The sequence below is a fragment of the Hyaena hyaena genome, unplaced genomic scaffold (assembly GCF_003009895.1).
Source record: "Hyaena hyaena isolate Hyena2069 unplaced genomic scaffold, ASM300989v1 scaffold_8, whole genome shotgun sequence".
Classification (NCBI taxonomy): domain Eukaryota; kingdom Metazoa; phylum Chordata; class Mammalia; order Carnivora; family Hyaenidae; genus Hyaena; species Hyaena hyaena.
In genome coordinates this window covers 1,603,704-1,631,257 of record NW_024080640.1, presented here as the reverse complement: position 1 = coordinate 1,631,257, position 27,554 = coordinate 1,603,704, and the positions used below count along the sequence as shown (strand labels likewise).

At 44.8% G+C, this 27,554-nt stretch overlaps 1 protein-coding gene across 1 annotated transcript in view; it reads right to left on the bottom strand.

Annotated features, from left to right (window-relative positions):
- SND1 (staphylococcal nuclease and tudor domain containing 1) overlaps positions 1 to 27,554 on the bottom strand; it is a 409,429-nt gene that overhangs the window by 93,604 nt on the left and 288,271 nt on the right. Inside the window, exon 16 of the mRNA XM_039243180.1 lies at positions 3,379 to 3,488. Coding sequence (XP_039099111.1) covers positions 3,379 to 3,488 — 110 coding nt within the window. The remainder of the gene's footprint in view (positions 1 to 3,378; positions 3,489 to 27,554) is intronic.

Sequence of the window (27,554 nt, the reverse complement as noted above, 5' to 3'; positions counted from 1 at the left end):
GGCTAAGGAGAAAGAGCACGTAGAAGAATAGAGAAAAAGAAGAAATATAATGAAAGGTGACCGGAAAGACAGGAAAATGGAGCTGAGTGGTGGTCAGGAATGTCAGCAGCTCTGTGCTAACTAGTGTCACTGTAAAACACACTTAAGGAAAGCAGGGCTATCAGGTGTCCCGATGATGAGGGCCATTCGAAACATAAAGAAGAGACTTGTGTGAGACTCTGGCAAGTTCCACGTGAAGCTACGGGACAGAGACTACAACTCTCTCTTCACCCAAAACAGAAAGGCACACAGCAACTTCTGCTCCGGCCACTCAAAGCCAAGACAATGTACTTCATAAAGAGAGAGTCAGGCACCTGTATCCCAGGTTTCCATCTGCTCCCTGGCAGGTGGGCTGACCTAGGGGCAGTTAGGAGTCTCTCCCCCACTACACGTTCTTCTCCAGTCAGTTTACAGGTTCATGCATGTGAGTCTAACTTGATGGACATGCTGTTGTGGGATCACACAGGGGGCCCAGAATGTGCTGTGAAATCATGAAATCTGTGTGCTTCCCTCTTCATATAGGATACTGCCAGTTTACAGTAACTGGGAAAAGTAGGCAGAGGGTAGAGAAATCCTGGTCAAAAATAAGATAATAAAATCACATCATCGGGATACCTGGCCACCTGACCAAATCAGATTATCAAGGGGATTGGCACAAGGGTCGAACGGAGGCCATCACAGTGGCCCAGCTGGAGTGGAATGGGGTGCCGTGGAGGCTGCCGGGGAGGTAAGAGCTATGTGAGGTGAGAGGCTGTGAATGCACACTCAGGCACGCATGTGGCTGCACCGCGCTTTCTCCTCTGGGTGGGAGGGGCCTCAGCATCCAGGAATGCCAATCCATAAGGCTTTCCTAGATGCGTGTGGGGTGGAAGGAAGAGGTGAAGAGAAATGCTCCCCGGACAATGTATGGAATAAAAATACAGGTAAAAGCGAAGTGAATAAACTTAGAACAAAACAAAAACTGCTCTTCACTCCTATACTGTTCAGAAAACAGTTTACATGCATGATATGAAGGGAAATGCCCAGGGAGAACAGGCTAGACCTGGTTCCTTTAGTTAAAACTTCAAGGTATCCTGGGTTTAGGCCATACTCCTCTTCCCTCTTGATAAAGACATTTCAAAACAGGCCAGGCAATCTGAGAAAATGCAGCAAGTTTCTTTATCAAGAGGCTCCCAACTCAGGGCTATGCAAGATTGGGGAGCTACAACCAAGAAAGCCAAATGTCAAATCTGGATTAGACCACGATCTGCAAACTCACACACCAGGGGCATCAAAGAAGATGGGGAAAAATTTATCTTCTTCAACAATCACATATCAGCAAACATACAGACAAAGGTAAGGTCACGATACTCAGTAAAAGGGGTTTTGGGCCACTCACTCCTTTTACTGGCTCTCTGACCCCTTTGTGCTTTTTGCATGTCACCAGTGGGCCAGAAAACGTGATCAGAAGGAAAGTGACTAGGGAAAGGAATTGAAAAAGAAAGGGAAAGGAACTTCAGGAGATGGGAAACAACAGGGGAGGACAATGGTGACAAATGGGAGGGCAACACAGAAATGGGGCAGAGCTAGGAAGTGATGAGAATGTTCTAACGAAGGTCTCAGATAACCCCATGTGGGCCCTTCCTCCCTCCCTGCAAAGCACGACCACCAGACATCTGTTGCTGCTACTTCTGTGATGATTCTAAGTCGCAGACCTTGTGTAGACCTGCTTTTTCCAACAGAGCCACTCTGTAGTTCATTATCCAAAGGCCCACACCGAGGAAATTCCAAAATATTTGTCCTGTCTACCTAATTACTGTGCTCCAAATTGCAACAGCTACTGACAGACAACTGGACTGTTTGGATTCTTAAAATACTTCTCTGGCAGGGGCTTACCTTTAACTGATAAGAATTCAAACTACACCAGGCAGTTACAAAATAGAGGTGCAGGGGGCGGGGGGGCGGGGAAGGCACTCTGCATGACGATTTCTTCTTCACAAACATGAATGCATCTCAGCAAAAATAAAATGGGGGTCATTGTGCGACTGAGGAGGTAAGGAAGGGGCCCAGCACTCCAGTCTCCGCCCCACTATACAGCTGGCCAATACAGCCTATGCAATGCCCAGGTAGTTGCAGTTCATTCTGGGAAATGGAACCCATCTATCTTGAACTAAGAATTCAGGATTTCTGGAGCCTGTTTCGGTCTGTGACTCCCTCTCTCTCTGACCCTCCCCTGCTCACGCTGTCTCTCTCTCCTAGAAATAAATAAAACATTTAAAAAAAAAAAAAAAAAAGAATTCAGGATTCCTTTTGCCACTCCATTTTCTTTCACACAACGGAAAGGTAAGTGCTAAAAGAAATCCCCAAGAGGTGGCGACCCAAAGCAAATAGTGTCACTTGGCCAGAAGTCAGAGGTGGTTTTCCTCAGACCAGGCAGTCCCATACAGCATCCTGGGCTGGCCTGCTCTCTTGTGCCTCTAGTACCCAATATACTCACTGGTGATTCAAATCAAAATGAGAGATGCTGACGCCTATGAACATCCCAAAGCCCACACGTCTGATCTCAAGCATCTACAAAGACCCACGAGTGAGCTAACCTCTGAGAGGACCCCGTAATCTTTTAGCTCTGTGCATATTACGATATTGCATGAAAGCTAAAGGGACCCTATGGGTTTGACTGTAAAAGAAATGAGGACAAAGGCAGATCTGAAATCCTCAGCCTGAGCCCAGCACACTCCCCCACTGTTCCTTTCTTGTGCCCACCTAGCAGGATGAATGACTGGAATACTCCTGGAAAGAAGATGTATCAGTTGACTATGACTTGATAAAAATTAGCAGGTAGATGGACACCGCAGCAGCCGAGAAGCCCAACTCCTGCCTGCAAGAGCCAGGCCGACGGGCAGAAACAGAAATACAATTAAATTAAGTCAGAAAACCTGCTACAGAAAATGCAATTACTCAAAGATACAAATAAATGTTCAAAGAAAATTGGCCCCTGACAGGGTTAGTCAAGCTTCTAAATCCAGCTGGAGGCAGGCAGTACAGGCTGATTCACCAAAGAGGAGGGCTGCAGAGCTCCAAGCCCTCTGCCTTGGGATGCTGCCTAGGCCGGCCTGGTGTTCAGCATGCATCCCAGGACACCAGGAGCGGGGTGGGTGGGGGGTGGTCTGGGGGTGGCCGGCCAGTGATGCGGGGCTCAAGGAAGCAGGATGTGGGCAGGTAAAGGACAAATGGTGGATGAGGAAGGCCGAGCACCAGAAAATGACAGACTGATCTCTGACGTGGAAGGAAAGCACGAGACCAAGAGAGCCCCGTTTTCTCACCCCTCTTCACACAAGAAGCAACTGTAAGATGTCCCACCTCTCGCTGCAGCACCAGCTCCTTGGTGAAAAGTGTGGCTTCCTCACTGAAAGGCTCTCCTTCCTGCACCAAGCCTGGGAGGTTTCGGGCTCCTCTGGGGCATTCGATGCCTGTGTCAGGAGAAAAGGAGAATTGGTGATGAAAAGGGGCCTGGTAGGCCTAGTGTTGCAAGGATGGGCCCCTGACACACTCAGCAGAGGAGGACTTAGATCAGAATGCCATCACATCAGAGAGAAGGTGTGCAGAGGGAAAAACCAACCATCGCCAGGGCAGTGATGATTGGGGGGGAGGGGCCTGGGAGCTCTCAGTCACAGCATCTGGTAATCAGCATGAGACCTGGAGAGTTCCGAATAAGACGTGCAGGGAGCACAGGCACACCCAGATGTGGGATGCACCCCCTTACAGCCCCACAATCTCACCGGCCTCACCATCACTTATGTAAATGCCTCTCTCCCCTAATTCATACTGCTATCCTCAGCCACTCTGCCTCCTGAGAGTCGTTCCAGTGACTCCGAGGCGTTTTCTCTTTACTATCTGGCTTTCACGTCAAATTCATAAGTGTTACCTCAGTGTCATTTTTCTCTTCATAAGCTTCCCCTGCTGTCCTCTGGCTATATTTTGGACAATAGTACCATCAGTTTTTCATTCAGAATGAGAAACAGAAATAACGGAATACTGATAAAGTATAAGGAGTCTGGAACCAGACAGACCTGGATTCACATCCTAATTATATCACGTATTTGCTCTGTAACCGCAGCCAAGCTGCTGAACCACTCAAAGCCTCAGTTGTCCTATTTGTGAAACTGGTAGAATAATGTATCTGCCTCACATGGTTGTTGTGTGAACTAGGGGAGATTATGTATGTAAAAACACGTAGTAGCACAATGCCTGGCCTATGGAGAAGTAGATTACATTTTAACTCTTATGGTTTTGTCATGATTATTATTATTTATAGTAATCACCATGCTCATAACCTCAGCTGTCTTTTACTCCATACTTAGCCTATAAGATCCCTGAGGATCCCATTCTTCACACTTCTTTATATCCAAAGACGGTCTTTTATACAGCATAGGTGCTCACTGATCAACACAGAGTACCTTTTCTTTCCCTGATTCAGGCATTTATTTTGCAGATGTATTTGTCACTAACAGTGGTCATCAGTGACAGACCATGAAATATGTCACATTTTGATACCTGAGTTACTTATGAGTATTTCCAAAAAATTCATACTGCAACTGTAATTATGAGGCAAAAAGCTGAAGTAGGCTAGAGACACAATAAAAGGAAATGATCAGAATATGGGGGAGGATGCATCTATGCCCAGGTCTCTGAATCACTGCTGGTCTCCCCTGCTGCAATTAGGCAGAGTTGGAAGGTGTTACCTCTTACTTCCAAATGGCCTTGGGTGCAGGTACAAGAGATTTGGTGCAGGAGGCAAAGTGGCAGGATGTCTAGGCTATTGCACACACTTGCCAGGAAGCCTTTGGGCGAAAGGGGCCCCCACTGCTGGGACAGAATATGTGTCTCTTACGGACGAAGCCAGGTGGCTGCTCATGTTTCTGGCCACAGTACAGATTCAAGGTCATGAAGCTCAGGGGAAAGGGAATAGTTTATACCTTGGGTTTTTAGAAGCTCAAGAACAGAGCTTTCCCTCCAAGACTTGAAGCCTCACGAAAGGAATACATCACATGAAACGGAACACCAGAGAGGGAGTGCAGCAGTAGGCCAGGAACTGCAGCAGGACGGCGGCTGGGGCTGGGGGCCAGGGCCACTCTCCCAGCTGTGCGAGGATGGGAAAGCTGAAGGCCCAAGCGTCCCCTGGGTGCGAAGATCACTAGGGCTGCCTCATTCTGGGCCCTTCAGTACCAAGCTGCGTGGGAGAAGTGGAACTGATTTTTGGTAAAAGAGAGCAATAAACTCATAGCCAAAGAGCCTGAGATTCAACCTGGAAGGGAGAGATGGGGCTAGAGTAAAACTGAATGAAAGATAGCCCATGGTTTCCACAACATCAACAGCCAAAAACACTTTTCATTTTCTATCTGCAAACTAAGCAAGATAGAATTGTCAGAGAGAAAAATAAACAATTCTATTGAACTTTGTGGCCACAGACCCATAGATAAGGCTTTGCTGCAAAACAGGAATAATGCTAAAATAAGTTTCCAGTTTGCTTCTGATCCTTAGCAGTCATCTGGGTGGGGCCGAGCTGGAGGCTGTCGGCGAGCTGGAGGCTGTCGGCGGGCTGGTTATGAACTGGAGACTGGAACCAGGAGGAGGCTGAGCCAACTGACTGGGCAGTAGAAATTGGGGGCAAGACTGCACAAAAAAGGCACAGAAGATTTCTGAGTCTCACTGGTTGAGTGGATATACCTACTCTACTCTGATGTCACGATCTTAGTATTTAGAAATCTCAAGAAATCTAGAGATCCCAGCAGCTCCCTCTGAATTCTGGGAGACCACAAAACGATTAAATCCAGAAAACAAGATGGCTCAACCAGCCCAGGGAATTAAAATGATTTAAGCAGAAATGGAGTCAAATGTGTTTCAGGAGAGACCTTTGGGCCTGTGGTGACCAAAACTCAGCCACTCCATGTAGATTCAGAGGCAAAGGAAAGGAGGGCCTTTCTCATCTATTCCCCTAGCTGCCAGCAGCTGGGCTCCATTCAGCTCTTCAAGAGGAGAAAGCAGAAGTAAGTGGTCTCCCTGTACCTTTTTAAGTGGGAAAAAGTAAACAAATCGATGCACATTAATTCCTGAGAGGCAGGTTGGTAAAAGAAAGGAGGGAACAGAAAAGTGCCTGAGAACAAGAGTATTATCTCTGCCTTTATCATTCACTTCCTTTTCTTCTGGGCGGTCTCCCACTTTGCTCTCACCAGTCTTCTCTGAAGTAACCCCTTCTCTGTCACATCTCAGCTCAGGACAGACAGGGAGAAGCTATATCGTAAAAACACATCCAGTGGAAGTGGGAACCTAGGTATGAGTGCTAAGAGGAAAAGAGGTGTGAAATGAATATTTATGGAATACCTTCTGTCTATGAATAGATCTAAGGCCTGAAATCACAGAGCTACTAAGTGGCCTATATGAACCCCGAACTGGCAGATGCTAAAGCCATCGAGAAGAAACCCAGTTTTGGAGCTCACTAGCACCGTAACTAAAGGGCATTACAGCCTGTCGTGGCGAGCAGGCAGGAGCCAGGGCTTGGGGCCCTCCAGTTCTCGTTAAGCAGGTGAGCAGGGTCTGGGAGTCCAGGCACAGCTGGTGTGTGGACGTAAGGTGGAAGGGTGCTTGGCACTGGGGCCGTCCCAGTAGTGGCTTCCATGCTTAGGGGCAGAGGAACTGCTAGAGGTGGGGGGACTGGGGTGGCTAGGATGTCAAAACAGGGACTGAGAAGGGAGGGGCAGAATCTACTTCTGATTGTAAAGAAGTATATAGCTGAGTGTTTTCCAGCCTTTCATTTTATTATGACCCATATATACATTTACCTATGAGTACATACATGTATAACAAAGTTTCCACAAAACAATGGTCTGTTCTGATTCATTAGAGAAAAAAAGATGCTTATGACACTGAATTAAGTCTCTAGTGGGTCAAGGCCCTCAGCTTGATGCTGATATAGATTAAGGGATGAAGAAAGAGACTGGGAGGGCCCTGAAGGCCCTCTTAGAGAGTTCAAGTGCTATGCTAAATGCTTATTTATCAGCTTTTGGACTTGCTTTTGTGTCCTAAGGGATAAAGGAATAGGGGAAAAAAAATACGCTGTCCACCAACAGAGAGGAAACCAAACAAGTGTTAATATTCTAAAAGCCAGAAAGGCAGCTGTTGCTGCTGAATATCAGGTGAAGACACATGCTGTTAGCAGGAAGTGCTCTGCTCAGCCTGCCATTCCTAAGAGCCTGGCCAATAAGTAAACCTGGTTCATGTTGCACCTTTATTCAAACAAAGATTGCATGACTGGACTGGTGTACCTGGTATGTTGCTCTGTTACCAATACAGTGGGGAGGGAGGGAGGGAGGGAGGAAGGAAAGGAAGGAAGGAAGGAAGGAAGGTAGGAAGGAAGAGAGAGGAGAGGAGAGGAGAGGAGAGGAGAGGAGAGGAGAGGAGAGGAGAGGAGAGGAGAGGAAGAAAGTAGAAAGAAAGGAAAGAAGGAAAAAGGTTAAAGAAAACAGATCAAGGGAAGGAAAGTTGGGTTCTCGAAAGGCAAACACCAAGCTGCAGCCACTGAGCTGCGCGGGCTGACACACAACAATGGAGAGCTCCCAAGACTGTAACTACAAAGCGAGATATCACTGGAGTTCCAGAATCTCTCCCCGGCCACTTAAGAAAGGGCCTGGAATTCTGGATTGTGCAGATTACCGCTAAATAGCTACCTTTTCTGATGATGCACTGGTGCAGTGCTCCCTGCTAGTAAGAGCGTATAAACTTCACTGTGCCTCAAACGCCACAGGTACAGGTTAACTGCCAAACTGACTCCTGACACAAGTCACTCAAAAAGCAAAAATATTTTGCTAAAAAAAAAAAAAAAAAAAAAAAAATTTACGAAAAAATTCCCAAACATTGTTTAAACATTTTCTTTGCCGATGATGGGGTATGCCAGAATGAAGAAAGATACTGTACCCTGTAGGGCTCTTCAGCTGATGTCCATGAAGGACAGATAAGACACACACCTTTATCCATGTGGCTCCTTGACCTCTTTTAAGCCGCACAGATCTATCTGCCTATAGCTAAAACCCCATTATTTTTCGTATCTTATTTATGCTTTCTGGGATATGATGGTTAAAATAAAAAAAGAGGATGTGCCTGATTTTGTATGGTTTAGGAAGACAAAATGCATCACTAGCTATGAGCACATCATGGTTCTGGTTTATGCTCTGCCACTGATTAAGTATGAAACCTTTCTGGGCCTCATGGTCTCTCTCTATGAAATAAAGGAGCTCCGAGGTCTCCCCTGGCGATAAAATCCTGCAATTTTGGCTATGCCCTTCTGAGATTCCTCACCCAAGACTTGACTTCTGGAGTCCAGGATGCCCCCTTTCAAATCTAAAATGCCGGGCTATAGAATATTCTATTAAAAAGAAATTATACATTCAGAGATATTGACTAGCTAGGTCAATTAACACAAACACTTTGGTCAGTCAGCTTTGGAACAAGAAGTACAAATTCTTGTTAATGATACCATAATGGCTATATAAGGGATTCTGTTGATGGCTATGTGAGAGTCATGTATCGCTCTGAATATTTTACATTGTATGCTGAGTTTCATGACAATTAAGCCTCTGGGCTCAAAGTGTGTTTGCTTTTACCTTTAATGGGAGCTAAAGGGAAGTGTGGCCAGTTTGCCTTGGCTAGAAGTGACAGCTTCCCAATGGCACTTTGTCCAGCAAACAAGAGACCAGGGATTAACTAAAGGAAACAAAACCCTAGATAGAGGAAACAATATTCAATTGGAAGAATTAGTCAACGGTGCTTACTTCACGTCCAGTGTGCTCACTGTTGCATCAGACGTTACTGAGGGAAGGGCACCGGACCCATGCAGACATACTCTTTGCCTTCTGCCTACTTAACAGTGAGTGTACTTAGCAGATGTTCCCTCCTTCCACTTCACAAATATGTATCAGTGCCTCCTCTGGGCTGGGCACCATGCGGGAAGTGGAGGACTCAATGATGGAACAGACAGACTTTGTGCCAACCAAGCTTAATTACCGGCATGAAAACATTATATTCCTCTACCATTGTGCAAGGTATGTTATTGCTGACTGAACTATTAAACCTACAGGTTGCATGATGTTAAGAAACAACATGTACTAATTGGACTGTGCTAGGCAGACGCATGTGTGTCTGAGAGACTGTTGGCAGAATGTGAGGGACAAGTCAATCATGGGGCTCACCATGTCAAGTCCCTTGCTAAGGCATCAGGCAACTATGTTTCCTAGCCCTTGATCTGGGCCTCTGTCCTCTCCCCTCACCACAAATGGGGGATGGAGGTCAGAGCTGAGGGTGGGGACTGACAAGGGGCCGAGGGGAGAGGAAGAGTTGCTGCTGCACAGGATTCAAGGGTGGCCAAACTCCAGGCAGGTTGGTAGAGGGGAACAAAGCTCTGTCCAAATAGAAATGGGAGCTATAGGTGAGCCAATAGGATTCTCCTTCTGGAATCTGAACCCGGCAGTGTGCACAACACAGGCCCACCAGGAGCCAGAGGAAGGAGGCAATATGTAGAGGGGACACCGGAGCACTACCACTGCAGACCTACTGTGGAGTGCCTGGGGCAACCTCAGACCCACAGCCACTCTCCACTTTCCAGGATCTAACAGGATCCTGGACCTCAGCTCAGATCCTGTTCAATTTTCATGGATATTACCAGAAGTCTGCTCTCGGCTCCTGCAACCATGAGCAAGCCTCTGTGAGAACCTGGTATCTGCACCCCAAATAAAATAAAACTAAATCGCTTCTTAGGCTGGATACTGTTGTCGTTCAGATTTTATTCTGTTCAGCATCCATACACCAGCTAGCACACAGTGGCAATGGAGGTCCTCAGCAAATGCTGAATAAATGAATATTAGTGAAAATACTCCTGAAAAGAAGTAAATACACAGAAAAGGAAATGGCTAATGAACTGGCAGGGTTAATGTAGACGTTATGCAAATACCAGGAGAAGGGCCGAAGGGATCCCTGACTGCATTACCTCCCGCTTTCCCATGGTTACATAACACCTCAAGGAAAAAAGGCAAGCACAGCTACATGCATCTACCCAGCTGGTCTCTGGATCGGCACACTTGGGAATGCAGCTGAAACAGAGGAGGAGGTCAGCGCTGACCGGCAGTGCCAGTGAGACCTGAGGATGGAGCGCCGCAAAGATGTTCAGTTTCCAATACAACAAAGGAGGGAAACACCCCCACCAATAACCCCATGTTCAGCTAGAGGAAGCTATGTGGCCACATGGACATGCAGAAAACTGGAGCACATTTCAAGGGAGCAGTGGAAAATGACTCAGGGGTGGGGAGGCCTGCCTTTAAAGTAAAGATAAAAGGTGCTAAATCTGTACAGTTCAGCTAAGTGGTGACTAAGAGGGTGACAGGATAACAATCTGCAAATATTTGAAAGGTGTAAACATGAGAAAGGAGGGAAAATGCTTAGCTTGAGAACGGGGGGTGTAATTATTAGGGGAAAGAAATCTGGACAAAATATCAGAAAAACTAAGCGTGGGGATGACTAGTGGGTTATAAATAAGCTTCCCAACTGAAATGGAAATGCTGTTATTTGACCCTGAAATTGAAATGTGGCTTCGAAGCCCATCCTTCTGCTTACGAGAAAGCAGCCCAAACCAGGGAACAGTTATTTTATTTTCTGTATTTTGGGAAAGATTTTTTGAATAATATTCAAATTTAAATATCTTTGCTTTAAATGCTGCTCCCTGAATTTTAAATTTTTTTAAATGTTTATTTTTGAGAGAGAGAGAGAGAGAGCGCGCGCCAGAGTGCAAGCGGGGGAGGGGCAGAGAGAAAGGGAGACAGATTCTGAAGCAAGCTCCAGGCTCTGAGCCGTCAGCACAGAGCCCAATGTGGGCCTCAAACCCATGAACTGTGGGATCATGACCCGAGCCAAAGTTGGATGCTCAACCGACTAAGCCACCCAGGAGCCCCTCCCTGAAATTTCAACATTTTTTTTGTTGATCAAACCTGACAAAATGGCTGTCCTGGTGGGACTTTCAGAACAAAAACTGGCTTTATCTGCTAGTATGTGCCACATGCCTGGCTGACAGCTAAAGTGGGGCTGAGTACAGAGCCAGGTGACAGACAGTTGGGAAAGGGACAGGACACTATCTCATCTGGCGGGACAGCTTCAGCCTTTGCCTTTAAGACCCTAGGTAAGAATGCTGTAAAAGGTTCCCAGATGGAAACTGTAGACACCTCTGCCTTCTTTTAAATACACAGTCCCCTGGAGTAAACGTCAAGGACAAGGCAAGGCACAGAAAGAACACCAAAATAAGCTTCCTGTCACACTGACTGCACTCCAATACCTGTGCCTGAGTTCCTGGTGCTGCAGCTAGCCAATTTATAATTCACAGACTCTCAGCAGAGATTTTTACCCCCGGATTCAATTAGTTCCATTTCTATACTTTCCCCTGCTATCCTTCCCTATCCCCACCAAAAACCAAAACACAAATTAAAAAAACCCACTATGTACAGAGAATAAGACTCCTTATATAGCCTAAGAAAAGTAACACTTAACTATGTTCAAGTCAATTTCAAAAATTCTTTGGTGTTAACAAAGGTTAGACATCTATTTCTCCCCTAAGCATCAAGAACAAAATCCAGAACTCTGAAACCAATGGCACAACATGCAGAGGCAGACAGGCCATCTGCCTAATTTTAAGGAATGTGGTTATCACCTGAATATACATATAAAACCAAATTAGCACACCACAATGTTAGTTCTCAGAAATGTAACACATCTCATGCACCAGAAGCTTATCTGAGTTCTCTCTCATAAGGTTTAAATCAGAATTTGGAGACCTCAAATTGCAAATGCTGTCCATGAATCAGTTAACAACTGAGAACTGCAAACCATCCCATTAAGGCCAGCTGGTCCAACATTTCCTAAAATGGGCCCAAAAGCAAGACAAATCATAGACCTGTTGGTTCCTAAGAGTTAGTTCTACTTGATAGGAGGCCTCGATTTGTATTAAAAGGGTCAGAAATAAAACAAGGATACCGCATTGTCTCAAATTCTTTCTTCTCTCCCTTGTTCTCGAAACTGCTATGTTGTTACCTCCAGGGAGGCAGCATCTTGTGGGCCAATTTTGGAATGTTACTGCTAAAGCTCTTTCAGTGATCAGAATAAAGGGATAAAAGAAGAATGAAGGGATCCTAATTAAAGAGACCCAACTCCTCAGGTAATTGTAGTCAGGGACTCAGAATGGAGACTGAAGCTGTTTTTAGTTCATAATTCCAATTGTTACGGTAGGCTTTTATTGGGATATTCTGATTTGGTAATGTTTGATGTATTTGTTGAAAGACCAGAAACTGAAGTTAATTGGGATGAGAAGCAATATGACCCAGTCTTCATTATGCGATGGGAACCACAACTTCCTTTGAAGAAAGGAAGGGGGTGAAGGAGGGGCATCTACAGAAAAGAGGTATGGCAGTCTCCCCACCACCTGGTTTCACTTCCTGCGGTTCCAGTTACCCATGGTCCAATGCAGCCCAAAAGTAGGTGATCCCACTTCTGCGGTACTGTCAGAAGGTCAATAGTAGCCTAATGTTATATCACGGTACCTGCATCATTCACCCTATTTCATCTTACCATGTAGGCACTGTATCATTTCACATCATCACAAGTGGGAGTATAGTATAATAAGATATTTTGAGACCATATGCACATAACATTTATTAAAGAATATTGTTATAATTGTTCTATTTTATTACTGTTGTAAATCTCCTACTGCCTAATTTGTATACTAAATACCATAGGTATGTATGTAAAGGAAAAAAACATAATATATATAGAGTTTGGTTCTATCCGGGTTTTTCAGGCATCCACTAGGGGTTTTGGAATGATTCCTCTGTGGATAAAGAGGGACAACTGTACAGTGCTTGGCTTTAAACATGCCTTGAGTTTCTCTGATACAAGTCATGGGCATGACACCACAAGGACAGGCCTGACTTCTCAGGTCTGATCTCTAGCTGTTGTTAGCCTGTTAATGGTGGATCCCTACTCAACGATTATTTGAGGTATGGTAAATGCCAGTTCTCTGTGTATCCCCAACATCTGGAACACAGCAGATAGTCAATAACTGTTTTGCTAGAAGAATGCCAAAGAGGTTAAACCCAGCAGAAATAGATGCTTCGAACATGTTATAGCGGTGTCCTATTCAGAACACATGGTGAGTTCATATGGAAATCCTGGAACTCTTATTTCTAGGATTTTAAGGCACACAAGTGTTAAATGCTAAACCACTGCCCACTTCCAAGGAGGAGACAAGGAATGGATGGCTTAGAGGCCTTCTATTGGATTTCTGGTGCTCAGTCCAGTCAGGTAGTGTGCAGAATGGCTTCACCAAGCTTTATTTATCATTGAGTTTAGACACCAAAGAACTACTCCCAAAAGGAAAAAAAAAATTTAGATGGCGCTGGTGCAGTAGATAACTACTTGGCCAGCATCAGAATAACCTTTTAGAATTCTCCCCAATGCAGAGCAAGATCTGAAAACAATGATTTTTAAAGGGAGGAAGAACTCTCACTGATTAACGAGGCCTTTCCCTCCCTGGGGCATTCCGAGAGCATGGCTGTCAGCAATCTAGCTCAGCTGTCTCTGGGGGTGTTTGGGAAGGGGGGGCGGGTTAGAGATGGCAGCCTGTCTGCTTCTCAATACACATATTTGTTTTGGGTTTGCTATAAGCAGTAGCTGCAATAATATCACCATCAACTCGGAGAGGAATGAAACAAGCCAGCATAGGAACGACCCCCAACTATCCCCTTGAGTTTCTCTTCAGTATCCATATCAACACAGCCGCCTCATATGGACATTACAAAGAAAAAGCACTGGAGGTCAAAATCAAGGGCCACGATGGTCTTTCTGATGACAAGAAATCAACATGGCCTAAGGTTTTATGTAACACTGTAGCACCATGGAGACAGCGCCCAGCGAGCATAAACCCCATGTCTGAGGAACGAGGAGGAGTTGGTTTCTATGAGAACCTCAACTTTTGCTTTTTCTGACTTATTTTAAACATGTAACTTTATCTTTGAATCAAATAAAACTTAGATGTATTTTCTTCCCCTTTCATTTTTGGCACTGAAGAATTCTAATCTTGGTCTTTTAAATTCCATGTTAATACACAAAGAAGAGAATTTGAATGTACTGTCCAGGCTGACAGAGAATAGCTACAGGGTGGGGAGTGAGCCATAGGAAATACCCACATGGATCTTGCAAGTACAAGCTTCCAGAAGGTATTCTGACACACACCTGGCAACCAAATGTAAAAGCTACTTACTTGAATAAATATAGAGTGACTTTCTAAACCAAGCTGTGTTGTATTATTTGAACAAAATGCTTCTGAGATGTGTGAGTGTACTTCCAAACTATTGCCCTTTTTGAGCCTTCACTCACAGAAAGTTGTTCTGAACTTCTCCTCCTGAGGCAAGGGAAATCCAAATGTCTAGAGGGTAGTATACTCCACTAGCAGAACTGGAGAAAAAGGAACCGGCTAGTGTCAGGAATACTAAGACTCCGAAACCAGTGAGAATGAATAAAATTCTGAAAGCAGAGAATCTCTCACCAAGAGCCCTTTACCTTACTGAGGTAAGGTAAAAATAAATAAAAACAAGCAAAAAGGAAAATGAATTCTGAAAGATCAAGGTTCTTCAAGAGGACAGGCTGATCCTGACATATAAAGACATTCTATCCAGAAAAGTAGCTTAAATTCCAGGCTGTGGGTGAAGAATGGTTTTTGTTTTGTTGTTGTTGGTTAGCATAACATAAAGAGGTCAGCAGACAATTTCCCGTAGACTAAATCGGGCCCACTGCCTACTTTTGTACAACTCATGAGCTTAAGAATGGTTTTTACATTTTTGAATGGTTAAAAAAAAATTGTGACATGTGAAAATTACATGAAATTTAAATTTCAGTCTCCATAAATGAAATTTTACTGGAACATAGCCATGCTCATTTGTTGTCTATGGCTTCTTTCATGGTACAACAGTGAGCTGAATATTTGTGGCAGAGACTATCTGGACCAGAAAGCCTAAAACATTTACTATGTGGCCCTTTATGGAGAAAGTCTGCCAATTCCTGCTTAAAGGGAAGCTGTATGCTGGTTAAAAGAAAATCTACCCAAGGCAGAGATCAACTTCCCAGAACTAGAACGTCACTGTAGGTGACAGTGTAAAAATACCCTAAATAATAAAAACAATACTAAAAAAAAGCCTACGGTCATGCAACAGAGAAGGCAAAAGGAAAGGAAACGTGGCTCAAAGGAGAGTGGCTGAGGCAGGTGACATTAACCACAGGTGTATGCCCTCAACCTTTCTTTCCTGCACCTTATTCTAGGTTGTCCCTGCTCCTGTACATGAGATCCTTCCCCTTCACTCCCACTCTCCTCCACCAGACTCAGATTTCCCCATTCAAAACTTACACCCCACAAGCACAAAACCTGAAATTTCCAGACTTGCCATTCTTTGTTCCTTCCCACAATGGCTTCTCTCTCTGCTCCCTGACAATATACTTGCACTATTACACTCCTTGTACAGAAAGCCTTCGCTCCTATGATTTTGTACTCAGACTTTATCTTTCTACTAAAACTACTTGGAAAAGTAACCTCCTCACTCACAAATCTAATAATCTCTTCTCAGTAGGAGCCTTACTAGATCTCTACATGGCATTCGACACTGTGCGACGGTCCTGTAGTGCGATTCCTTTCTCGTTCTGCTTCTCTTGACTGCTGTCCTAGGTCTTTGGGCTGCTTGTCTTGTCTCCTGCTGTTACGTCCTGGACCTTCTTTTTATGCTCTGCACTATCTTTTGGAAGGCCCATCCTTTATCACGTTCTCCATCATTGTGTTCCTGCAGAACCCACAGACTAGCCTCTAAGCCACAGACCCAATCCCAAATGTTTCACAGACATGTTCCCTGAGTTCCCTCGAACTCAGCCCGTCTAAAACCAAACTCCTCTTCCTCTTCTCCCCTTGTTCTCTTCTGGTTTTGGTACTACTGTCCTCGGTACTACTATAAAATCCTCACCTATCTAAGATTTGTCCCTATTTTCACCATATAACTCAGCAACGGCTACCTCTTGGCAATTCCATGAGTTTCACCTCCCAGGCTGTTGTACAGTCCACTGAACCTCCTCAATCGCTAACATAACTCTGCTTCTTCAGGCTCCTGTTACTTTCAGGCAAGAATCTTCTGATCTGCCTGCCTGCCTTCCATTTTGTCCTACACAGATTCTTCCTACACAGGGCTACCAAATCATGTTTCCTAAACCATAATATGCTGCTCAAAACTCTGTTGGTGACTTCCTATAGTTTACCTATTATAAAATCAAAACTCCACAATCTTGACACTCTAGGCCTTCTAAAATCTGGCCCAATTCCTCAGGACCATAGAAAATATCCATGACCCGCTTAACAGCCCTTCAAATATGTGAAGACAATACCTATAGCTCCTCTCGTTTTATTTTCTCCAGGCTAAACACTGCAAGGTCCTCACAAGACATGGGTTTTGATTTCCCACCCTTCTATTCACTTTCCTCTTTTACTCCAGGTAATATTAAGGGTGTCGTCTAACAGGAAATGTCTTTCTAGCCGATTTAATTAAAAGTTTGGATGGGGTGGTGAGGCATGTGCAATGGGGATGTCTCTTCTTACGTGCTGTTGAGAGCCACCTTTGGAGGGGAGATCTGTTGCCTTTGTGGGATTGACCGCGGAGGGGTATCGAGAGCCCACATACCAGTCCTCCCTCCCCGTGACCAGGCAGAGCTGGACTTTCACTGCAGGCAGGACGCCTGCTGCAGCAGAGCAGATGGCTCCATTAGTTCGTGCGGGAGGAACCCCTGGGCTGAGGGAGAAGGGAAGCCCTCCAGGGAGGGAGGAACCTGTGTGGGAGAGGCGGAACCTGTCCTGTGGAAGGCTGCCTGCCGCCATGGCCTCCATTCCAGCCCACTTCCATTCTCTGTCTCTCAGCAGCAGCCCCAGGCACTGTGGAGACCCTGGTGGTGTTGTGACAAGCAGTCTATTCATTTCCTTCTCTCATTCACCGGGCTCTCGGGGATAAAAAGGAACAGCAAATCCAAACCACTGCCTAGAGTCCACTTTGCGGAATTCAGGGAAAGAGTGTTCTATTGAAGTGATTATTTTCCCTGTTTGGGAGACCCAAGGGAAAGAACAGGATTTCTGCATCCTTCACTTTCCACTGATGCAACGTTGCAGAAATGACTATTTCAGTCATCACCGCAGCCAGTGGGACAGTGGAATGCACGGCTTGCACTTAATTGAGGCTTTTTAGCTTCTGTCTCAATGTGGCAACAGGGCACCAAAGCACCAGGATTTGAACTGTGATGCTGGATACAAAGCTTCAGTTGAAAAGCGGGAGAGAAGGGAGGACAGCGAGAGGGAAAACCAGGTACCTGAGAGCCAAGCTTCCTGATCTGAGTGAGAGACAGTGACCTGTCTCATCAGGCTGCGCCTGTCTTCAAGGGAGAAGAGAGCTGCCCTGGTGTGCTGCTTACTGCACAACTGAAGGACAGCACAGGTCCCTGGGGGAGATGCTTGCCAAACATCATGACTGGTAATAAGGGCGTGCCAGCTGAGGAAGTCGGGGTCGAGTGTCGAGGGAGGGACGAGGAGCTAAACTTCCAAACAGAGCTCGCAGTCAACACGCTGCCCGATGGTGACTCCCGGTGCCCACCACAACCAAGGGCGCGTGTGTCTGGGCACTGTGTGTGCCCTCGCATGTGCTCACTGGCTCACGGAAAGAGGGCAGGGGGTGGGGCCGGGAAGGGGGAGAGGACCAAGGCAGACTGAGGGGGCAGCACTGAAGAAGCAGCAGTGGCCGTCTCCGAGGGCTGAGCTCACGTGTCCCAGCCTATGGCAGGAGAGCATCTGTTGTGACGGGGGCCCAGATCAGAAACCGGTGTGTGTGGGGAGGACACCGGCGCTGTACTTACCTACCAACGGACGCACAAACATTCAGTGGGAGTGTCTCATGTGGCAGAGACCGAGACAGGAATGGGGGGAGCCCTTGGCACTGCACACAGGAGAATACAACTTCATTCCAGGGAATAAGGAAAGAGAAGCCACCTCTTCCACCTCATGGCCTTCACATCTCATCCAAAGCACTAGGCTGCCTGCTAGTTCCCTTTTGCCAACCTGAAAACTTCACCACATGCTGGCTTATTTGTACCTTCTCACTTGTTTCTTGATCCTCTCCACCACACCCCAGCCCCATTCCCCACCAGGTTGGTCTCGTCCAGTGTCACAAGTGGAAGGAGACGGCATCAGCTAAAGTCTTATAGACTATGGTCACTGGCTCCTTGGGGGTGCAGTTGGTGGCAGATCTCTGCCTTCCTGCCACCATCCCTGCTCCCGCCGCAAGCAGAGCTTGCTCCCCTCCACATCTTCCCATTGTCCCCAGTGCTGAGAGAGATCAGACTTGTGACAAGGTACTTAAATTACAAGAAATATGTCAGGGTGCATGTCTTTGTAGGGAATTTTGTGGACTCTGGGAAGCTGTATACTTTGTCATCGCCTATTTATGTAACTATACATTTTCATTTCCATAGTTTTTGTATTAAAGTAATTGTATGTCTTCTAAAAATATAAAACAAAATGGACAGCTATGGTTCGGGATCTTTCTTTCTGGACCCTGTCTGCAGTCTAGCAAGGGCCTAGATGTCCTCCAGCCCAAAGGGATCCCGCAGGGTCAGAAGGCAACTAGATTTCCCGGTGGAAGGAACTCTTTGGCTCTACAACTGTGGATGTGGTGGGGGAAAGGAGAAGGCCCTTTCCATCTCGGACAGCCATCCTAGGGAGACACAGGCTCCTCTTTGAATGGCAAAGAGGACAGTTGTCAGCAAAAGGGTGGGGAACGATGAGGCAAAATTCACAGCATTATAGGCAAGAGAAAAACAAAAACAGGTAAATGTTTCATATGGAGGCTGTCTTCCCTAATGTCACTAAGCTGGAAAATCCTATGTTCTGTTATTCGCTCACCCTTAGCAGACAGCTGTTCATGCTTGAGTCAGAAGAAAAGGTAAGTGCTTCTGGAAGAGAAGGAGGGATTTCTCCCAGCCAGCCTGGAACCAAAAGAAGCTCAATCACCTAACTGATGTCGTACTTTGGGCTGACACACACACACACAAAGTGGGCTCACTTCTCTGTTAGAAAACCAACTTGCTCCCTACACATTGAAGGATTGCACAATGAGACTGCAGCTCCAAAGTAAGACCAGGCTGACCCATAGGAGGAAACCTGCCCAAATCCTGCCTTCTGGGAGGACAGGGTCAAAGAAGTATAGGAGAATCTCAAGACACCAAGTTTGGTCCAAATGCCTGAAGTCACCTTGTGTACACAGAGAGAACCGGCACTTAGAATTTGATAGGGCCCCAGCGTCCTTATTTCCCTGTTACCGGAGTGCTGGCTGAGACTCTGTAATGTATTAATCTCTGTAGATGAGTGATGCGGTTTAAAATACTGCAGGGTTTGGCTGCCATTCCCTCCCCTGGGGTCTCAAAATAACTCCACACAAATCATTTCTGCTAAACACTCACTCAGGCAGCTCTTCCCTGCCAGAACACACACATCTTATGTAACTAGAAGAGCCACGTAGCTTGCTGGAAGAGGAGGGCGTTCCCAGAGAGTGGCACTGCTCACTGCCCTTGAGCCTCTGCAGATCCGGGCTTGAAAGCCATCTCTGTCCCCTGCCAAAAGGCAGCCACACCACTCAGCCTGATGGCTGTGCCCAAGTTCCCTGAGCAAGAGAGTCCCCAAGGAGATGCACGCAGTCAGATCAGGGAAGGTCATCCAATTCAGCGCTCTCTTAGACACAAGTGCAACCTGGACATTTAGTGACCACTTACTATGTAGGAGGTCTACACCGGTAGATTTGAGAGTAATGCGGAATGGGAAGAACATGGCCCCTCTCCTTTGAAATGCACATAGTTCAGTGTAGACAGACACCTATACAGACACCAGACAAAGCCACAGGAGGGGCAGGAAGAGAGGTGCTATTGAACATTTGACCTTAAGTATCTTCAAAGCCTCCTCTTCCCAAACCCAAGGACTGTGTGACATGGACCTTGCCCTTGGTTTGGCTTCTTTGTTAACACTTCCTCCTGGTGCTCTCCTACTTCTCCAAGCCTCTGCCGTTAGACGCTCTTCTCCTAACCCTTCCTTAAGCCTTGCAAACTTCACAGTGGTCTGTTCTTAGCTGTTTCCTACTCTAAACCCAACTCCTAGACAATTAAATTTACTCCTTGGGCTTCAAAATCCACTATAAACTGATGACTCATAAAGTTTTAATCTCTAATTCTGATCTTTCTATTGAATTCATCTGGATCTGCAAAAGCCCACAGACAACTAACATTCAAGGTATCAAAACTGACCTAGTAAAGAAGGTTACCTGCAAATGTTCTATTATTTACAAGCCAGAAAACTGTCCTCTTTCTTCTCCATCCTCAAGTCCAAAACAGGTAAAAACTAATCTTTGGAGGAAAAAAAGCCATAATACTGTTTATCTTGGAGAGAATGGCCATGAGAGAGCATGCTGGGGTACTAGAAATAGTTTTGTTTGTTTTTAAAGTTTATTTGTTTATTTTCAGATAGACAGAAAATGCAGGCAGGGGAGGGGCCGGGGGGAGGGGAACAAGAGGATTCAAGGCTGGTTTTGTGCTAACAGCAGAGAGCCTGATACAGGGCTCCAACTCATGAATCGTTAGATCATGACCTGAGCTGAAGTCAGATGCTTAACTGACTGAGCCACCCAGGTACTAGAAATATTCTATATTTTGATGTACATAGTGATTACCTGACGTTGGGTTATATGTATACTTTTATATACATAAAGTTAATTAAGCTAGGGATGCCTAGGTAGCTCAGTCGGTTGAGCTCAGTCAATTCTTGATTTTGGCTCAGATCATGATCTCATGGTCCTGTGTTGGGCTCAGGGCCGGGCATAAAGCCTGCCTAAGATTTTCTCCCCCCCCCCCCCCCCCCCCCCCGCCCGTATGCACATTCTCTCAGAAAAGTTAATTAGGTGTATACTTGTGTGTGCCCTATTGCATAATAGTCATAATTAAAATTTTAAAAATGACAGTGTGTTACCCACCATTTATTGCTTCCTAGATCTTACCTTAGGAGTTCCCAACCTGGGATGATGGGGTGTCAATAATGGGCTTGGGGGAGAGGCTAGTGTTTGTGAATCTAGTGAAATTAGATGGACAGTCTTCTTCAGATTCGAATTCATAAGAATGGCTGTGACTCAAAGTTGTCAACCACTTATCTCTGAGGTACAATGTAAGCAACCCTGCAGATACAGGGCCCTCCAAAGATTGGGGTCTGACTCTCCCAACTAGCCTTTAAACACTGTCCCTCTTCAGCTGACATGCCAGCCATTTAAAACTATTTTCTCTTTTGAATAACAATGCTTTTTCAAGGCCTTCTCTTTCCTTAGCTGGCCACATGCTTTCTTCCCTCCTCACATAAGAGGCATTTTTGAGAGCCAGGGGGCCCATTGTTTTCTTAGATGGTCCTCTAAAGGTTGAGGACCATTCCAAATAGCAAGGAAACTGAACTACAGGGTAAGGTGACATCTGAACAACTCAGAGCTGCATTCCAGCAAAATAATGTGCTTGCAAAGGGTGGCGTGTGGATGGGCGAAAGCTCCCTCAAGGCTGTTGAAGGAATGAATGTAAGCACTTGAGTTCACTGTCCCTGTGGTCCTGTGAAAATGATCAAGTGATGATAGTGTACACTAGGGCCTAATCGGGATATTTATTCACAAATGAGGTGAAGATACTGAAGACCTACTTACTTAATATAAATCAGATGAGAAAAACAAAACAGATGAACATAGGGTAAGGGAAGAAAAAATGAGATAAAAACAGAGGGGGAGGCAAACCATAAGAGACTCTTAAATATAGGACAAACTGAGGGTTGCTGGAGGGGTGGTAGGTGGGAAGATGGGCTAAATAGGTTATGGGCATTAAAGAGGGCAATTGTTGGGATGAGCACCAGGTGTTATATGTTAAGTGATGAATCACTAAATTCTACTCCTGAAATCATTATTGCACTATATGTTAACTCACTTGGATTTAAACAAAATTTAAAAAAGAGGATTAGCAAAGTGGAAAAAAAAATAGGCAAGAATCCAGAGTTAATGTTAAAATATAGGAAAGGGTTAACATCCAGTGCCCCACAGAAGATAGGGGGTAGGGTGGGTGACATGGTAAAATACAAGCTCATGTATAAAGGACCTAGACACACACAACCTTGAGAGAGAAGCTCACACTGCCTAGTTTTCCTGGTTTTCCAGCCTAAAAAGAAAGCAAACGATGGCAAGGACACTTGCATGTATCACTTAAGCATTCACAGAGTCACACCATGTTATGCCTGGAAAGAACCTTACAAATGGCTGAGTCCCAACCCTGTACTTACAGAAAAGGGAACAGGAAATCAGAGAAATTAAATGACCTATACAAGGTCACATGCCAACTTGGTTCTAAGGTAGGGATTATAAACCATATCTTCTGACAGGCAGGTGGTCTTCCATTGAATCCTATCAACTCACATTGAATGCATACCATCTCACTCAGGTTGCCTCAGGGTTAGGTTAGCCTGTGGAATCCTGGTTTTAGAGGGCTCTTCTGAATGGATAATCTGATTGGCTATTAAAAACTTATTAGGAAATACTTGGTATTATCCTCGCTAGGCTTACATATAGTTTTTTTTTTTTTGATGCGTATCAAGAGAATATAGACTTATCACGAAAAAATAAATAGAGCAGCTATAGTTACTATAATAATGTGCTACCTTTTGTTGTTAGGCACCAGACAGTACTTTAATTTACAGATGAGATAACTAAGGCAAAGATAGGCTGAATACCTTGTCCTTGGCCATAGGGCTTATAAATGGAAGATCCAGAATTTGGGCCATTACAAACCCACATTTGTAATGAATATGCTACAGTGTCTTCCTCAAAAAGGGATGTACCACAGAATTCCTAAAGTGGGAGTTAAGATTATCTCTGTCCACCACTCCAGTTTTATGTATGAGGGAGTGGAGCCAGGATCAAGACACTAAGTGTCCTGTCTCTTAGATCATTTACTCTTTCCTGTGCCCCACCTCCCACATGAGTTTGCAGGTTCTGCTTGCTTGGAGATCCAGTAGAAGACAAAAAAACAAGCTCAGCCCAACCTCCCGCCCTGGTTTAAGGTGCCCACAGTCACTGACTAGAGAGAGGGACACTCCACAATGACATTTTTCCTTAGGACAGAGCAGTTCATTAGGTTGACCAACAAATCACCAACCTACTGATCTCTACAAGGTCCCAGGTATCAAAGCTCCAGACAAAGACACAATCACTAGGCAATGATAATGCACTTAGAAGGATCAAGCTATGAAACATGCAGCAGAGGATGCCACGAGGACTTGTAGAGGGGTCAACCTTGGCATTCTTACTCTTAAAATTCTTTAAGAATATTAAGAATAATAACTGGCCAGAGGAACATATATCAAGGAAATTTGCGGGGGTGGTAGTAAACTCCCAGTGTTTCAAATGGCAGACAGGTGCTGTGTCATTTGGGGAGAAGAACAAGAACAAAGTCTACATGTATGTCCTGTACTCAGAACCACAGCCCAGGTCAGGATGTGTAAGAGCTGATCCCTGGAAAAGCACAGTATCAAATCTTCCTCCTGCAACTCACTTCTAAGTCAGAAAAGGAACTAGCCGGCTTAATAGAACACAACTGACTGCCTCCTATGCATTCTTTGTCCCAACAAACTTTCTTACCATTTCATAAAATCAAAACAGATAATAGTTATGCAAACACTCTGTATGTATCACTACTATGTAAACATAACTTTTCATGTTATCTGATTTCTTTTTAATTAAAATTAGGATCTATTTGAGAACTGTTATCATAACTTTCTTCTTTCCTCTGTCAACGTCTAATTATCAAACCTCTGCAGAGAAATCCAAAGGAGGCTGAAAGAGTAAAACGGAGCCTTTTTTTAGAATTCATCCGCAGTTTCCAAAATTTGTTAACTTCCTCCTCCTATGGAAATGGCTTTTCCCAACATTACATACATACATCAGGCAACACAGACTGCAGGTTGCTGTTACTGAGACAACTTTCAAAACCACAAGTAGAGTGGGTTAAAGAGGGACAGATATATTTGATTGACAGGAGGTCACAATTCATTGGCAGAAGAATAAAGAACTTGTCTCAATGAAAGATCGGAATTGAAAAGCTTAAAATATTCTTTTAAAAAAAGAAACATTGTTCTGACATCCAAAGAGGACAAATCAAATTGGTCTCCTCCCTCAGTCTCTGAAAAGGAGAGGGAGGAAATGGTGGAGGAGTAAGTGCCAGTTCCATCCTTAATTAAGCTGTGTGACCTTGGCCAAGAAACAACTTTTCTGAGTCTCCATGTTTTTTCACTTGTTACATGGCGACAACTGCCCTCCCTACTTCACAACACTGTGATAAACATCCAGGGGGAAAAAGAACATGAAAACACTCCAGAGGGTCTGTATTATTACACAGATTGATACTTCTAGAGGATAATGATCTTGATAAATTTTAGCATATTTAACCATGGTCTAAACCACTGCTTAGAAATGGCCATACTTGCCTAGGTGGCTCAGTCAGTTAAGCATCCATTTCTTGATTTTGGCTCAGGACATGATCTCAGGGTTGTGAGATTGAGCCTCACACCAGACTCCACGCCCAGTGTGGAGCTTGCTTGAGATTCTCTTTCTTTCTCTCTCTGCGCTTCCCCAACATGTGCTCTTAAAAAAAAAAAAAAAAAAAAAAAAAAGCTACACTGCTGACTAGAGATCAAATAACCCCAAAAATATCTGTTGGCCCTCTTGGAAGTATTTTTAGGAAATTTAGTTAATGCAGAGTAAACTGCATCTAACGGAAAAGGATACTACAAGAAAAACTGAGTATGGATAAATAGAATTTGAGGATATTGTTGACTCTGACCAGCATGACATGACCGGAGTACTGATCAGGCAGGAGGGGTAGGGTGCTGCATGGGAAGAAAAGGCCTAGAAAGGGCCTGAGTCTCCTCGATGTCAGGATTTGTTTCTGACTGAGGTTTGTGAAGCATGAAGAACAGACTACAGCTGGGAATTCAGGAAGAGAGTAAATCAAGCTGCAGTTATTCATGCTCCCAGAAAGCCACAGCACAGATAGCAACAAGTGATAGTTACATGAAAACAGAAATTACTTTCCTTATGGATTTTTTTCCCATTGTGATTTCGACAAACATTTTTTTCATCACTCCCATTCCTCCCACTAACTTGTGTGTGATGCATCAGGGTAGTGTGGGGGTGTGCTCTCTGAATGCCACTGTCAGTAAACACTGATCTGACTGAAAAGGGGACTGCGAGGTCCTGAGCCAGGACAATGAGTCTGCAGTGTTCCCTCAGATTCTACCTTTCGCCTTCTCCATGTGCGGTACCAAACAACAGATTTCTCACTGGGGCCCGTGCAACATCCTCTGGGAGCTCTTGGAATGCTGGGGGACTCGGCTACTGATGTGCTCGGTGCTCCCGATGGCAGAGCATGCTGTGCTGTTTCTGAGGTGAAGATAAGATGCTATACATCCTGCAATTCATGGGAAGTCCAGCCAAGGAGGAAACAGTCCACCCAAGATGCCCCCCTGCTGAGAAATACACAGCTCTAGTCTCACCTCCCAGCACTCCCTCACTCACCATCTACACTCAGCCTGAGACAGTGACTTGATGGGCCCTATTCATGCTTTGCATTTCACAGTTTCAAATCCAGCCGCCCCAATCTCCTTGTTCAGGTCAGAACATAATGATTTTGGCCTAAGGCTGCTGAACAACTTAGAGAAAAATAGATCAAACAGAATGCAATCATTGGAATAAGCTATAAAATAATTGTTGATTTGACTTGAGGTTCTAAGAAGGAAAATATGTTCCACTCTCAAGTTTTCTATAGACTCCAAGAGATCACAGTATCATTTGAACTGCTGCTTAAAGTAGCTTTGACTCTGAGTTGGGAGCAATCTGTTCAAAAAAGGTTTTAAGTTAGGAAATGTATTATTGCAGAGTGCAAGCTGTAGAGCTACAAGTCCATGGGAGTGAAACCCCTGCTTTATTACAAAAAGTTTGTGATAATGACAATGCCATTCCATTTCCTTGTGCCTCCATTTCCTTCTCTGTAAAATGAGAAGCTGGATGGTTTTCAATACTTGCTCCAGAAAGGCTGTCGCCTGTCAGAAGCTGCCTGCACGATGGGCCTGATTAACAGACGCACTGGGCTTGATCACTGTGACCTACAGCAGGACTTGACCTTTAAAGTTGATATATGCTGGCCAGAACAATGTTAAGAAATAAAACGCACATATTAGAAACACTCAACAAACACAGGAAATCTAGGGATCCTTAAACCCAGAAAAACAAGTCCCATCTACTCTTTGCCAACAGGCTTATTTACATTTGATAAAGATTACTCTTTGCTATTTGGGGAAATTTGCTCCGCAGTTTTCGTGGATAGAGGATACTTTTTTGCCAAAGCAATCTGGGACTGCAGAAGAGAAATGCAACAACTCTTTGCACATGTCAAGAGAAATATACACATATGTACAAAGAGGCTGGTTTTGTTCAGCCTCAACTAAGATCACATATTCTTCAGCAAACACTTCTCTGTTTGATTTGTAGTCAGCTTGCTTACACAGCACTATCTGGGTTTTGGGGCTTAATTTATTTGACTATATTCATTCCCTTTCCCCATCTTCCTCCTAGCACAGCAATTCCAAGTAGTGGGAGAATCCATCATACTTCTTTATGTTAAAAGGCTTTACATCAGAACTCTCTGGAATTACTTTTTCTTTTTAATCACAAGGAGAAGAGGAATACATTATCCACAATGTAGTTATCCTACCTTTATATTCTCTTAATTTCATTAAAAAAATTTTTTTAAAAGTTTATTTAAGAGAGAGCAAGTGGGGGAGGGGTGGAGAAAGAAAGAGAGAGAGAGAGACAGAGACAGAGACAGAGACAGAGACAGAGAGAGAATCCCAAGGGGAATCCTAAGAGAATCCTTGTTGTCAGTATAGAGCCTGAGGTGAGGCTTGAACTCACAAACCTGAGCTGAAACCAGAGTCAGATGCTGAACTGACTGAGCCACCAAGGCACCCCTATACTCTCTTAATTTCTAAAAGTTATGCAAAAGGATCTTACTTAATGAGCTTCAAGGGTCAGACCTCTGCAGCTCACAGGTTACGTGCTGAGAACGAGCAGGCCAGTCAGCTGCCAGTGGTGACGGAGAGGGCCCTGCTGTCTCTGAAGGGGAAGAGTGTTGCTGCGGGATGGCATTCTGGGTTAAATCTGCTTGTTGATTTCACCAAGCATGAAGATAGACCCTTTTTCTTCCAAGGAGGTCTCAAAGGCCTGGCAAGGGAGCCGACACTGGCATTTGTGTTGATTTATTTT